The sequence below is a fragment of the Haemorhous mexicanus genome, chromosome 1 (genome assembly GCF_027477595.1).
Source record: "Haemorhous mexicanus isolate bHaeMex1 chromosome 1, bHaeMex1.pri, whole genome shotgun sequence".
NCBI classification, from domain to species: Eukaryota; Metazoa; Chordata; class Aves; order Passeriformes; family Fringillidae; genus Haemorhous; species Haemorhous mexicanus.
The window spans coordinates 106,844,326-106,860,144 of NC_082341.1; the positions used below are offsets into that span (position 1 = coordinate 106,844,326).

General features: G+C 37.7%; 1 protein-coding gene across 1 annotated transcript in view; it reads right to left on the minus strand.

The window, feature by feature from the left end:
• Positions 1 to 11,598: 11,598 nt before the first annotated feature.
• Positions 11,599 to 15,819, minus strand: part of RAB31 (RAB31, member RAS oncogene family) — a 61,258-nt gene continuing 57,037 nt past the window's right edge. The window contains exon 7 of the mRNA XM_059858039.1: positions 11,599 to 15,773. Coding sequence (XP_059714022.1) covers positions 15,676 to 15,773 — 98 coding nt within the window. The 3' untranslated portion in view covers positions 11,599 to 15,675. The remainder of the gene's footprint in view (positions 15,774 to 15,819) is intronic.

Below are 15,819 nucleotides of genomic sequence, written 5' to 3' on the forward strand. Positions count from 1 at the left end.
GTTGATCAGCCATATCGGGCAACTTTCCCCAACATCTGATTAATTTCATTTCATCACCTCACAGCACAGCTCAGGAATGAAAACTTGCATGTATTGCAATCAATAGAACTCCTGTCACTGATTTCAGTGAGATAATAATGTCATTCCAGAAGTGCTATTAGTGTATTCATCACTGCTTGCAAAAGGATAACATTTGCTTAATCTGAGGTCAACATTTGTCCTGTGTATTTGAAGATCTTGATGTTTTTCACTCTGCAAATTCAGTATTGTTGTTATTATATCTCAGTTTTGAGATAGCTTGACATCTTTCAAAACTGTTTGCTATTAAATATGAAATAAGCACTCTCTGTTCCTGAGAAGTAATAGAATGGATTCAATTTCTTAATAGCTTTTTCCTGTTTATTGTGCAGGTTGTTTGGTCAGTCCCACTGATTCTAAACTTGAAAATGCCTTAGAGTAAAACGATATCACAACCTTCTTTGTCAGTTCTTGGTGTTACTGAGACTGTCAGAAAGAGTAACCAAGTGCTGCATTACTTGTTGTGTTAATGGGAAAATTCTTGCTCTCACTCAGTGAAGTATCTCATGCATCCTGAACTGCTAAGTCAGTGAATATTGCAAAATGCAAAGGTATAAAGCTAAGAATATGTTCCACATTCTCTTTAGGGAAATACCTGGCCTTTTGGTGCTGCTGTTTTTCTTCTGAAATACAAAAAGTGTTCTTACAGCAGGCTCTAGTCATCATTTACTTGACTGCTATAGGTCTATATATAATTTCAGGCCCACTTGTTATATTGTAAATCGGAGATTAAGTCACAGTCCAAACTATTATTGAAGATTTACGACAATATTCAAATGTTGCCACAGAATGAAAAAGTAGATCTTAGTTGAATATCTTCAACTTGGTTCAACTACAGTGTATTTCTTTACCCCAGTAAATTACTATAAAAACACACAATACATGTTGAATATTCATGAAGAAAGAAGCCAATAACACATAATGGCATTCTCACAAATAGCTACAGCACAAAATTTAATGTGCTTTTCATATTTTGGACCCCCACCCCCCCACCCCCCCAATTCTGTTCTACTGAACACAAAATTGCCCTGGACCATTGACTTCTGTAAGAGCAAGACAGAAGCGTTGTCTTGTCTTTGTGGTTTAAAGTACAATTTAAAGAACTGAAGGATTCCTCAGACATTTTCAAATGTGCTAAAAGCCATTAGTCCTTTGATAAAGGAAAAAGTTATTAAGGAAGTAGAGTTTTGAATATTGTTTCAAGAATTTATTCTTACATTCATACCCATTCATGAGGGCTGTAATGAGACAATTCAATATACAAAATACAGACTCTGTGTGTGTATCTGTTGGCTGTTGTTTGCTGATGATGCATATCTAAAAATCAACAAAGACTTTCCTAAAAAGTAGCCAAAAATCAAAATTGTAGCTAAGTATACAAACATAAGTACATAACTGAAACTTGCTTCCAGAAGAGAAGTGTTAAGGCCTTCTTAAAGACTCTTAAAAGACTCAAATGAGTCTTACCTGAGAAGTAATTCTGCAGAACCAGCATGATAGTGCCCTATGGTCATCACATTCATCTCTTTCTCAAGATAATATTCTTGCAAACGATGTCATGGTCTTTCTGAATCTCAGCTTGAAGAAATCATCTGGCAACCGGGATTCAAATTACCCCTCTCATTTGCTCTATAGCAGCTCTGCATTGCTAGTTCCACCCTCAGCATTTCCCCAGCCACCCCAGGAAGCCCTCAAATTACATTTTTGATTTATGCATTGTTTCAATTCTAATGGGTCACAAGGTAAATGTGAGCAAATAGTGTCACATCAACGTGTGAAAGACAAGCATTGTGCTGAGACTGTGCCTGACATTTGAACTACTTCCACTCCACAAAGCGTTGATAAAACCTGTGCTGAAGGGATTTGTCTGGTTTGGGCACTATCTGTCAGAAAATATGTGGGATAAGTGAAGGGAGTCTAGAAGAAAGGACCTGTATTGACTAAGATCCAGAAAACAGATGGATTGAAACATAAGGACAGATTGAAATACCAAGGTTGTTTAGCCTAAGGAAGAAAAGAGGGTCTCACGTGTTCAGTAATAGTCTTCAAATACATTCAAAGCTATTGGAAAGAGAAAAAAAATAAAGTCTTCTCCCATTTACTTTGAATAAAACAGGAAGTAATGGGTGTAGATCAGAGCAAGAATTGATTTTGAGCAGGTATGAAGAACTTTTTGGAGTAAGGATAATTAACAAAAAAAATTGCCTGGAAGCACAATCCATGGTGTGCTAGTCACTGACCTTCAAGAACAGGTTAGACATCTGTTGGGAGATGTAAATTTAGCTGATCTTGCCTTGAGATGTGACCTCTGAAGTCCTTTCCAGCCCTATGAGTCTAGCATTGCATGAATTCCAGCATGCTCAAAGATTAAACTGATCATCTGCAGTGGAAATGTCCACTTCACGAGGTCTGGGCTACAGCCCATTAAAATCAGGGGGAATTTTCCAAGTGACTTTAATAAGCATTGGATCAGGCCCTAATTGAGTGTGTAATTTGGAGCTGCATATGGAATTTGGTCCACAATTTTGTTAATGGTATTTGCAAATGGGAAGAATCCAATTCCTTTCCCAGGGCACATTAGTTTGCAATGGTTTTACAAGGAAAAGTAAACACACTCTGAAGGTGCAGTGCTAGACTTTTCTTACAAAATTGAGTGGAATTGACTGGAGGCAGACACAAGGAGAAGATCTCTGGGGGGGAATTAGCAACTTTTCTCAAGGAAGAACATTTTAAACCACTATTTTTTACATCAATTAGGCAGGGCCAGACAGAGGGAGACAGCTGAAACTATGTTAACAACACTTTAAAAATAAATAGGTATCATGAACATGAGAATGAAATGTTTGTCTCTGCCAAAAGATCAAATTAGCTGAGAGCCTGAAAATGAGCAGAGCAAAAGAAGGGGAGACATTAAAGCTGTCAGTGGATTCAATCATTTTTGTAGTGACTGATGAGGAAATATCCATTTTCCCATAGTCTGTTACCAAATAACGTAAGGCTTTTCCTCCACTGTGAATGATCAGTTAAATCACAAGCACTTATGCCAGCTAAAGGTCTGCCTCTGCAATTGCACTTCTATGCAATTGAATGGAATGCTGGATACATGAAGTTCTACATGAAGTTATGAGCTTGCATATTTGCAAGATCACAGCTCCTGTGGGCATCCATAGCCACTCTGCTTTTGTGGATTGTGGGCATCTCCTGGAAATTTTTGTACCGTTACCTTTGTCTTGTGGCAGGAAACAGGGACAGCTCCTAATGCTTCTTTAACTGATGCAGGAAGCCCCTACTAATGTGGGGCTAATGCACAGATGAAAACTCTCTGCTTTTGACTAATTTATTATGTCTAGGACTGAAGACACAAGGTTTCTAAAATCATCTCCCTACTCTGTTTTTTTTTGTTGCAGAGGTGTTCTCTGTCTGCACAAAAGCTTGAACACTCTACCTGAGAGATCATTTATGAAATATTTACTTTGCATTCTGGGAAGAAAAAAAAAGAAAAAAGTCTGCATATTATTATGGACAGAGTCTTTGACTGCCAAATACTGAATTATTCATCACTTAATTGTACAAATGATATCCATGAGGACCTGTTCGATTTCAATCTTTTGCAATTGATACACTGCACAAAAACAGGGCTGTATCTTTCCGACTTTGTTCTGGTACTGTGGTGGGTCACCTTAAAAGAGGTATGTACACTTAGCAGAGGCTAAGCAGAGATACCTGGCAGCATTTTTTTATTTGCAAGGGCTAAAAAGGCCTGCAGACAGCCCCATATAGCAAATGATGCTCTGACCTGAATTAGCTCATGTGGGACCTTTCCACTCCTCACCCATGTGCACTCGCCAGCCAGCAATCTGTCATGTTTTTCTGATGCTCCCCTTCCCTGTGGGGAACCCAGTCCCTTCTGTCCTTTAGCAGAGTTCTACCTATGCTATGGACACTGCAACCATGTGCAGGGTTTTCCACTTACAACTGTGAATATCTGCCATTTTCCTCCTCCAACACCAAGTAAGAGCAGGGAAGGTTGGGAGACTGTACCCATTCACCTGCTACTTTGGCCCTGTGCCAACATAGCTGTTGCAGGAAAAAATGTAAATAGATTGTTAAATTAATAAAGTTAAATGCTTGTAAATATTTGGTGAGCACACCTTTAATACAGACTTTAACTGTGCAGTGTCTATTTTAAGGCCACAGGTTTCCTGTCTTCAATTCTGCTCCTCAGTGGGAAAAAAATTACAGTGAGAGAGAGACTCTTCTGCTCCCAGTCCATCACCCCATAACTAATTATATTGTATTTTGCTGGGGATTTTTCTCCCTTACCTTCTCTTCTAATTCACATTGTTCCTGCCTCTGTGTTCCCAGTAGCTTGCTGCAAATTTTCCCTGCTTTCCTCTTCAATGGAGGCCTCTTCAAGGTCAGTTTTTCCCTCCTTTTTCCCTAGTATGAGAAAAAGAAATTTAATAAAAATTAATCTAATAGTAAAACAGAATTAGCCACAGCAAATCTGGAATGTAATTTTTTCCTATACCAGGCCATTCCTTGCATTTTTCCTTCTGTGAGTAAGACAAATAATAGGAATTAGGAAAATGGGAACCTCCAGTGGATCAGAGAGTAGTCTCTATTAATTAATCACCCTCCCTCCTTGGGTCAGCACCAGAAGCTTCAGAGGATCCCACATTTGAAGACAGAAGCTAGTGTTATCTTCCACATTGAGATTAATCCTTTTTTAAAATAGTGGCTTAATGCTCAAGATCTGAAGCAGCATCTTCAATATCATTATGTAATTTTGTTCTCTTCATTCTTTCCTTTCCAGCAATTCTGGTGTAATTTGCGAAGTTAGCAGCGGAGTTTATGTTTTCTTCCAGATCACTGATAAAGATATTGAGCTGTATTAGCTGCTTTGAAGCTGTTAAATATCCCATTAGAAGAGAGTAGAAACATGCTGATGTAGCTGCTAATTGGTTCCCAGAGCATTTGATATAGGTAAATTGATTTTGTATAGTACTGCATTTTTTTTACCAGATTGTCACGCAGGTCTACATTAAATGACTTAAAGTAATCCATGTGTATTAACTCAATGCATCTATCTTAAGCAATTGTATTTTAGTCTCATCTTGTTGCTTGAATGCATCAATTTTCCACACAAAAAATATATTTATTAACATTACATAAGATACTAACTATGAATTAATTTCTATTTATTTCTGTCTTTATAACCTGTTTTCATCAGTATTTTGCCCAGGGTCTATATAATGCTTATAATTATCCAAAACTCCTTGCATTTATTCTTTACAGTGTGCCACCTTCACTTTTTACCAGTCATCTGAAATCTCCCCTGTGCACCGACAATATTATTTCAGAATGAAGATGAATAGCTCCAAAGTATTTCCACAATTTTTTTTTGTCATACTCTTTGGGAGCATTGAAGCCTGAAAATTTAAATGTGTTTTGTTTTCACTGATGAATATTCTCTCATACATACAGTGAGAGTGAAAAAAAAATATATTACTTCATTATGATAACAGAAAGAAATCCAACTTTTCAAAGTAGCTGAGTAAAAACTGTGTTTTGTTATAAAAAAACTAGTCCCTAGGTGAATTCATATCAAAGGCAAAAAAGAAATCATTGCATTTTGCTCTTGTTGGCTGTTCAGAGACTATGCAATTGTGACAGAGAGAGCTGAGCTGGATTTTAGACTAAGCATCAGTAACAAAACTTTTAACTAAGTCAAAATTTTGGATGTTCAATCTTAGGGGTGGCTAAGCCCTAATAAGATTACTCTTTAGGCCATTTCCACATTCTATCCAGTTCACTCTCTAAGAGACCAATGTAAGATTGAAAATCTCATTTCACTTTTTAGTAAATATAAAGAGAAAAAATGGCCAAGAAAGATCACTCATGATGTCAGTGGAACACACTAGCTTTCCAAAACACATTATGGTTTTTAAAGAAGAGTCTAATCCTCAGAGTTAAAGTGTGAGTTAGTAAAAATATAATGATAGAGCTCCTTGCTTTGTTTCCCATCAAAGCTATCCAGATCAATCCTTCTGAGATTTGCTGAAGATTGCACTCCAGGCTTGGAAACCCAGCTCAGAATGTGAAAATGGCCTGAAGAGTAATCTCATTGGTTTAGCCCCCCCCTAAGACTGAACATCCAATATTTTAACTTTGTTAAACATTTTGTTACTGGTGCACAAATGTGCTCTGAGTATGAAAGATGCAAGCAAATGACAACTATGACATAACCATAGTAATGGCTATGTTTAAAATGGTGACAACTACAAAATTTGATAGAGTTTTTCCATCTCCTCATCACACACTTTCTATGACATGGTTGTGTATAAAATCAGATGGCCTAGCTTGAAATATGGCCTCGTTATAGTTCCAGAATGATCTGAAGACACCAGTAGAAAATCACAGGTTTCTGAACTCTGATTTCCTGCCTGTGGCCACGTGGCTTGAAATGTTCATTGGACTTACCTAACATGCAGGATTTCATTATGGCTTGGAGCTCCCACTAAATGGAAGGAAAATTTCCAAAGCAGGTTGAAAATGGTGGGGATTATGTCTTTCCTTGAACTTCTTGAGAAATGAGAACTTCTCATGGGGTTCCTGGCACCATTTCACCAGGAAAGCTAGCTGTCTTCGAGAGCAGACCTGTCAGAAAGCTGTCTCAATAACTTCAGGCTCTCCTGCACTACCAGAGACCTGGGCTGAGTCATTTTGCCAAAGAGCTAAGTAACCACTTTCTTAGAGCTTTGAAACCTGTGGCTCCCAGACATCCTTACCTCGCTGTCATGGATGTGATGAGAAACAGGCTTCTAAGATGGCAACTCTCATTCTAATCTAGTAGTTGCTTCAGGCTGTGTAATTTTTTCAGCTGTGTCTAACAGGGGAGGGTGCAATTTTTTGCCATGATGTGCATCTTTCCCTGGTGTGTGAGTCACAGTGAGATAAGGTGAAGTATCTGAAAGACATGCCTGCTGACAGTGATGACTTGATGACTCAAGCCTTGCAGATTTTCTAAGGCATCAATTTCCTCCCGAGAGATTTAAAATAAAAATCCCTCCATTTTACCTTTCAGTGACGGATGTTGTGTTATTGTAAAGCTTTTATACTGCCAGCAGCAACTACTTAAGTACATACTACATGCTGTGGTTAAATCAGTCAATATAAATCTACTTGGATACGTTTATCACCACCTCATCCTTTCTTCTTTAGTCTTCTCTGGAACAATTTGTGCAAAAGCACCTATCATTCCAAGGTATCATTCAGACAGCATCAAGCATCATGAAAAGCTAAACCATACAGGCAGGGTGGCTACATAAATGTACTGGAATGTGTTAGCCAAAGCCCTTTGTCCAGAGTTCCAACTCAGTAACTGGTGTGTCATGGACTGTATGAATGGGTATCATCTTTTATTCCGTGGACTTTGCACTTGGTAGATTCAGGCATACCCACATGTAAAGATATGGTATCATTTTTTAATAGGTGGAGCATAGGCACCTGATGTACTCTAATCTTGTGTTTGTTTATGCTTATTTATTACCTAGGGCTCTCAAGTAACAATGGTGTTAAGGTCGTGTAGCTGTGCCATGAAATGAGTGTATATGCATTCTGACCATTTACAACCTGGTATCCTTTTTACCCCAAATCTAGATTTTGTACTTCAGACATAGCTTTTGTTTCTTATCACCTTAGAGGGGCTGTGACCCACCACGGAGAGGATCTCCCAGTGTAGGGTATCTTCATGTTGTCATCCCTTCTTTTCAGTTCTAAACATTATTTTCCCTCTTCAAATTTTGTAATCAACAAGACATTCTGCTTTCATTCTCATTCCAAGAAACCTATTTCTCCTCCAGAAATTTCAGACCTAAAACATTGCAGGAAAAAAATACTGTGGTAAAAAACATATATATATTAAAAAATTGTTTTCTGGTATCTTTATCGTAAGAAAACAACTTAAACTGTTGAAACCTTTTCCTACATCAAAATGAGTTCACATTTCCGGCACATCTCAAGACTTCTGTCCCTTCTTACTGAGGTGATGAGGAGAACCATTGTGATGTCAAAGGCTGCAGTTTAGGAGGGGAGCTGGCTGGGTGCCAGCAGGCAGTTCAGGTTGCCACCTTGTAAAAAAATTTTCCTTAAGAACCAGGAATGACTTACAGAGTGTGGCAAAACTCACAGGACAAACAGTATCTCTAAAGGGAACGCTGCCAGGAAAGCTATTTAATTCTCATTTGTTTCTGACTGTGTCAAGAAATAGCACAGAAAAGCTACATCTTTATTTTAAATGTCCGTCTTTCCAAGGGCTCTTATTACTTTACTTCTACAGATTTTATTCTTTTTAGGTAAATATCTATGTTGCAAAATTTTCCCATGGTATGAGTGATGAACACACACAAGAACTTGGATATTTGGTAGTGATTCTATAGGTTTGGTGATGATGTGGTTTTTTGCAGAGCTGGAATATAGAAATGCATTGTGTCATCCAGGTGAATCCATTGCTCTTTCTTGCTAAACCCCTGTGACAACTCCCAACACATATTTGTCAGCAAAGCTGCCAATGTCTTTGAAGATGACAGGTAACGGGGATTTCTTTTATAAGATGATTAACCTACATTTCAACCCTATTAAACAAGTGAAGAGAAACTGTTGCTATCCTCCTAAACATTTTTAATTTATTTTTTGTCAGTAACAACAATGCTATTGCTTGTTCCCCAAGTCATGTTATATTGACCAAGAGGAAGGAATGTGATGTTCATTTTCCTCAAGGGCATCTCTCAGACATGTAAGCTTACTTTCTTATTGATTGGCTCTTGTCAATATGTAATCGGAAGCATAGGGATCATTTCTGTTCTAGTCTGTAACAGATCATTTCCCCAGGGTACCCTACTTGATGTAGGGGAATAGGGATTTGGTTGTTAAGTATTTATCTTCTTATTTAAGCATGTATTTTACTGCTGTGGAGGGAGCAGGAGTGGCACTAAGTAAAATAAATATGAATTAAATGGACTTGAGGGCAAGGGCATTTTTGTTTTCTAAAATTCCCAGTGTAGCAAACAGAATGGTTGAGTGTTTAATCATAAATAAGGTGTGTCTCAAAAAACTTTTGACAGATGATGGGAGAGAGAAAGCTTGGGCTCTTCAGCAGGTTTTGAGAAAACAAGGTCAGTACTTTTCAAAGAAAGCTTTTTTTTTTTAAATCTTTCAGGCAGTCTCAGGGATAAAAAATGAGTAATTGAACAGCCAGATAAAAGAAATCCTTCCCAAGCTGTTAAATGTTTAATACCTAACCAGGAGACTCAAAATTCTCTTCTCTACACTAAATAACGATATCTTATTAAAAACTTGTTAATTGGTGTGACACTAAATGCAAGTTTGTGCAGGTCTCTTACACTTCAAGTTCTGTCAGTGTACTATCTTCAAGTTTTCACAATGCCTGTGTTACAAAACAATTTCAGTAACACTTCTAGAGCTATGTCTTGAAAACAAAAGGATTACAAATGAGTATCAAGAGCCTGTCTTCCTTTTTGAACAAAATAGACACAGTGGTAGGCGATAAGGCAAACTAATCTGCATCAAGACCCACTTGGGAGTAGCAGAAATACAGGCATTTTGCAATAAGGACTCTTCTTAATTGAAACACAAGAAACCCACCTGAAATAGATATGAAAAAACTATATTATGCCACATTATGCTATTACTTATTCTTTCTCATCTTTAACCTGTTAAATGTGGCTAGCTATTGATTTTATAGTTTTTAGTGAAGTCTTACTTTTGGACAGTGAGAGAGCATTTATATCAAGCAATTAATTTATCCCTGGTCCAGCTGGCAAAAAACAGTAGACGAAAAGAGGACCTTATTGATGGCCAAGAACCCCATTACACAATGAAGACATCCATCCTATCATTGATGTCAAGTCCTTAGGGAGTAACCAGCACCAATTAACAAAGGCATTTGTATAACACCTTTAGCTAGTCTATCCTCCTATGAGTGTTTTAACACTTTGAAAGAAAATTATTCTGTAGCCTTATATAAAACAACACCGAGAGGGGATAAAAAAAATAATCTGCAGCTTACTCTTTTCCTTTCAGGGAAGGGAGGGAAACCTGGTAGTGGCCCAAACAGTTTTGCAGATTAGGTGAGGGGGTGGAGGTATGAAGTAGCTACACAGACTATTTCATCAGCCTTGCTGTCCTGATTTCAGTGCAGTGCTCAGGAGATCACAGCAGGGTGTCCTATGATGCTCTTTGCAGAGACTGAAGCTGCAGTGGGGAAGATTTTGAAGGCCAAAATGTCAAATACTTTTCCTTAAGTACCTTGAGACACAACCTTCAATCTTCAGAAGGAAAGCAGAGGAGATATATTTTCCAGTCGATTGTATAGCTCCCCTCTCATTGCTGAATTCAACTTCAAGCTAACCTAGTGCACCAGAAGCACATGCTTCAAAGCCATGTAAAACATCCCACTGACAACACAAGGACTGATCCACTCATGGGCACAACTCTCTTCAAACACCTAAGGGCAAAACAGCATTCACTTCAGATTTTCCATCACACAGATAAGAGTTAAGTGGTTTAGGCTTTCCATTACTTAAGTACATCACCCTTTAGTTTACAGTTATGTACCTGGGCTCCTTCTTGTTTATGCACAGCTGGAGGTAAGATACATAATTTTTTTTCAAGATAATTGTAATTGCTTTAAAGCAGGGAACAGATCCTGAGTATCTTCCAGCAGTAACTAAACTCACCAGGTATGAAAGTGCTTCAAAATACTAGTTTCTCATTACACACAAAAATGGTGTTCTTTGAGAACAAAATGTTACGAAGTGCTGTTATTTGAGTTACACTGCTTCATGCATACTGCTGTCCATTGAATTTATCATGGCAGTCAGAAAATTCTTACTCCAAAACCCTGTTCTTCCTTAATAAACCCAGCTCTTCATTCATAATTCTCATAGTTGTTGTAACAACTGTAAAAATATGAACCAAACAGTGCAAAAATCTCCTGGTGTAGTTAAATACCTCTTGAAACGATAGCACCAAAGGGAATTAAATACTGCATATTTCTTAAGAGAGTGTTAATTCTTCACTCCTAGACACAAGTCTGAGGGAGGGACATGAAGTAGGGCAAAAAAATAAATGTACACCAAAATAAAAGTATACAAAAGACGAAGTGCCTTACAAGCCATACTAGTCATTGCTCCTATTCAAAGCAAATGGAAACTGGAAGGTCACTTTCTACTGATAGCTACTATTCTAAATTTCTAAGCAGATGCTGGCCACTCAAGTCCCTCTCTTCTAATGGACAAATCCAATAACTTAGCAAAAGGTTTTTCAGATCTTTTTCTGGTTTTTGGGAGTTCATCTGGACTGCAGGATGCCCCAGGATTGCATTCACTTTTGTTAAAAGGCCATCCACACACGTTTAAAGCAGCATTTAAATCCAGGCAAGTAATCCACAGACTGCAGACAGCCCTTTTTTAAGAGCAAAGGACATGCAAAATGGAATCTATTTTGTTCAGCTTTATTGAAACCAGAGATAGTCCCAATTCAGAACCATTTAAAACATTTATTAGCGTTAATCATTGTAGGTTAAATAAAACACAAGAACTACATTTTAGGGGAAAAAATATTATTAGGTATGATACAATTAATATGTAAAACAGAAGGTAAAGTATTAACAGATTGCAGCATCCCATACATGAAGCGAATGGGTCCAGCCCAATCAAAGCTCTTATATAAACAAAACAGAGTACCTAGCAGGTGATTTTAAACTGGAAATTTATCACTGACTCTGGTTTAAATAATTAAGGGTAGGTTAGTAAAATATATCACTGTAGTGAAACAGCCAGAATGCTCACACATGTAACCTATCTAGTCACACTTATTCCCATGTGACATGAAGGAGTAGTGAAGACATGGATGACAAATAGGTTTTTCAGGTATTGATACAGACTCAAATTACATTGCAGCACTTTAGATAACACGTCATACTGTGAGCAAAAACAGTAAGCTTTTTGAGTGTCACTTTATTACTTCTAAGTTCCAATTCCTGAATAGTAATAGCCATTTTTAGATTTCTCAATCTGCAAGACAAACATTTTCTAGAATATGCCATTTTCATGTACAAGAATGGCAAGTCAGAAATTGTACCTATGCATATCTCTATTTTCTTCCTACCTTTGATCCACAACCTTAAGTTCATAAAGGTGAAATGATCATTAACAGAAAAATGTACTTAGAGAATACAATGTGTAGTATATGAGAACCAGACATAGCAAAAAAACACTACATGTCAGCGGAACAATAGAAAACTGTACTTTATATACACATATATATGCAGAGCATATACAAAAACTAGTTCCTTCATAATTTTTTTTTTAACTTGTTCACGACAAGCCAGAAAAGCAAGTCACCCTCAACTGGACAGTCACAGTCCTGAGTCACAGTGCAAACAAGCTCCACCAAATATCCTTGGCACTACAGCCTGTGCCTCAGTCCTGCTGCTAGCTCTCTTGAGAAAATCAGTCTTGGACAAATCCAGCACCAGCTGGCTAACCAAGAACTGCAGCATTGATATTATTATTATTATTATTATTAGAGAAGATCAGTTACACAGTCAGGTGCTCCAGTACAGTAATTCAGCTTTTCACCAGCCATTAGCTACTAAGAGGAATTCCAGTTGCTGCTAAAACTTTCAACTCTGTGATTGTCATTTTTCTGACTGTTTATGAAGGGTGGTGGTATTTTCCAAGAAACACAGGGAAGAACCAATGAAAGCAGAAATCATTAATTTTACATTTTAAATTCACTATTTTTAACAAACAATCGCCCCATTTGAAGAGGCTGCACCTTGGCTTTGACAAACAGCAGAGAGGCAACAATATTGTCAAAAGTGAGCCCTCTGTTCAGAGAAAATGTGAGATGCTCCACACAGCACATTGGCCTGTTATTTTTCTTCTGGCTTCAGACTTCCCTACTGAAGCTTCCAGTAACCCAAATCTCAAGAACTCATACAATAAAATTCCTTATTAACTTAATCTTTTTCTTGACTAAAAGCAGAATAAAGTGATTTAGATTTGCCCTACCAAAAGTTAAACCTCTTTAGTCATCATTCAAATTTTAAAATCTGTCAGATATCCATTGTAAAAACTTCCAATTTAAAACTATTTTAACATAACTCATAAACCTGTTCTGATTCACATACTGCTCAAAGCCAGCTGTGAGAGCTGATTGTTCAGGACAACATCCCATAAAGATCAGCATCAATTGCCAGTTCTAATGTAAATTGGAGTATACAAGGTACTCACAAAATTGTCTTACACAGCTTTCAGACATCTCAGTTAGGATTTAGTAAGTTTTGAGATGCCATGGTAGAAAAAATAAAAATATGTAACAATGATTTACAAAAGCTTAAAAATCAATTATGGATAACTGCTATATATTGAACTAAATTTTATGGCATCTCTAAAAACATAGGTTCGATCTCATCTTGTTTTCTGGGTAACTGGTCTAGCCTCTTACTGGGTTTTACACAGGAGGAATCAGATCTCTTCCAGCATTGGGTCATGGACCCCATAAAATGTATGAACCTGTGATGTTGTTAAGTTTGGTATTTCCTTAGCACTGAAGGCCACGTTAAGCTTTTCCCTCCCCAGCCAAGTGAAAGAGCCAGGCATCCCTGGCAGACTTGCTTGTACCGGGATGGAATTAAATGCTCCCTAAAGGAGCCTGTCTACCTCCCCTGCTACCAACAATTATGATTACTGAATTTTCACTTAAATAACCCTACATTATCAGTTAAATAGTTGCTGTAATGAGTCTGAAAACTGAAAGTTTACCCAAAATATCCAAGGCCATATTCTACAATGAGTGTTTTCAAAGGAGGCTAAAATATAGGAGAAACTACTTATGTGCGAAAAAACAATGCAGCATAGGTTCTCAAATCAAAAGCAGAGGGACATTTCCCACCTAGGCTACTCCAAACCCTCTGGAGACAAAATGTTCCTGTTGATTTTATCTGGCTCTGTTTCAAGCCCTAACAATTAGTGACATTTTATCTAAGCAATCTCACAACCAGCCAATAAGGTCTGGTTTTCTATGTATCAACACAGAAACGACGCTCTAGGCTGCCTGCTCATGATTTATTGTGGAAAGTTATTTTTCCCTTTTGTTTGTTTTTCATAAGCCCTCCTGAAAATGTGCAGTGGCAATAATTTTCCTCATAAGAGAACAAATTAATGTTATGGAATTCAGGATGGGCTCTGGCTTTGAATACAACATTTCTTACTCTAATTCCCACTTCCAATGAAATTGATGAAGAAGATAAATTTGGATTTTATCATCTCAGTCACACACATTCATAAAAGACAGAAGGTGAAAACACATATGGTTTTACATTATTTCTACTTCATAACCCTCTACAGGAATTCTTTCCTCCACTGCATTTCCAAGTGCATCATGCTTCAAAGATATTACATAGTGTGCCTTCCACACCACATCCCCACACAATTGAGAAGATTACTCCACAAATTCAGGGAATTACATCTGTAAGCAAACATTCACGTTTGTTTTTTAGATTCCAGCCTCTAACCCCAAATAATAATGTGCTCTCTTGTGCAGTTTTTTGTACAGAAATATTGTTCTTTGAACCCAAATACCTCTTGGAGCACAGCAGTGAGACCACAAGGAGTGGGGCACTGCGGCACCCTCTTTTAGAAACCAAGGAATACGCAACTTTGAACACAGACAACTTTGGTCTGGGGCACACATCTGGAGGAACCCTGGCAAGCAGTGGATATTAAGCCTGTATTTATGATCTTTTTACATTTTTGGCAACTACTGAAAACCACACCCTGCACAGGGAATCAACGGCTGCATTTTCACTTCTTTCTAAAGCACACTGGAACTGTATGGGGTCCAGCAGTTTCCTTCATGACAACTCCTTCTTCCACATACACAGCACTTCCTGACACAGATTTTGACTTCCAGTCCATAAAAACTGCATTCACTCATCCTTTAGATCCTTTTTTTCCTTCAGTTAGCAAATTCAGTCCACTTCTTGCTGATGTTTACTGGAAGTAGGAGATGAAGCTGCAGATTTAGAAAAATCATGAAGCAGAGTCCAGCTAAAAAGATGGCAGAGAAGTTGTAAGCCAAAATTCAGGTTTTATGGGATTTTTTCACCCTATTATTACAGAGAAAACTCTAAAAACATGCCAAGTCCACTTTGAAAATGTGAGAAGATAAGTTTTTGCAGCAAACCTAAATTTTATTTTTAAAATGATCTTTTTATTTAAAAAAAAACCAAAAACCAAACAGTCACTGGTTCAAACAGAGAATCGGAGTACTTTGACATTGTAATTTTGACAGGATATTAAAGAGGATTTTCCAACTGGGTTTTGCAAAATCCCTTTGAAGTAAAGCCTTCTGCTTCTGGTCCTTGCGTTATTGCTCATGGGAAGTATTGAAATTACTGCTTTCAAGATAAGGAGCCACGTCACTGAGATCACAAAGTCCTTTCTCAGTGGAAAAAAAAAGCAAATGGTGCTGTTTTTCAAGTAAATCTAAAAAGATCAAGTTGGGTCAGCAGCACCGCCTACCCGTCTGTGAAGTCTGCCTTCCAAGTTTGATTGCTCCATTGTTACTGTTTTCATGAGGATCTAAGGGTGGAATTTGCTGACCTGAAACACATGAGGAAACATGAATTCAATTTTCTTGATGTAAGAA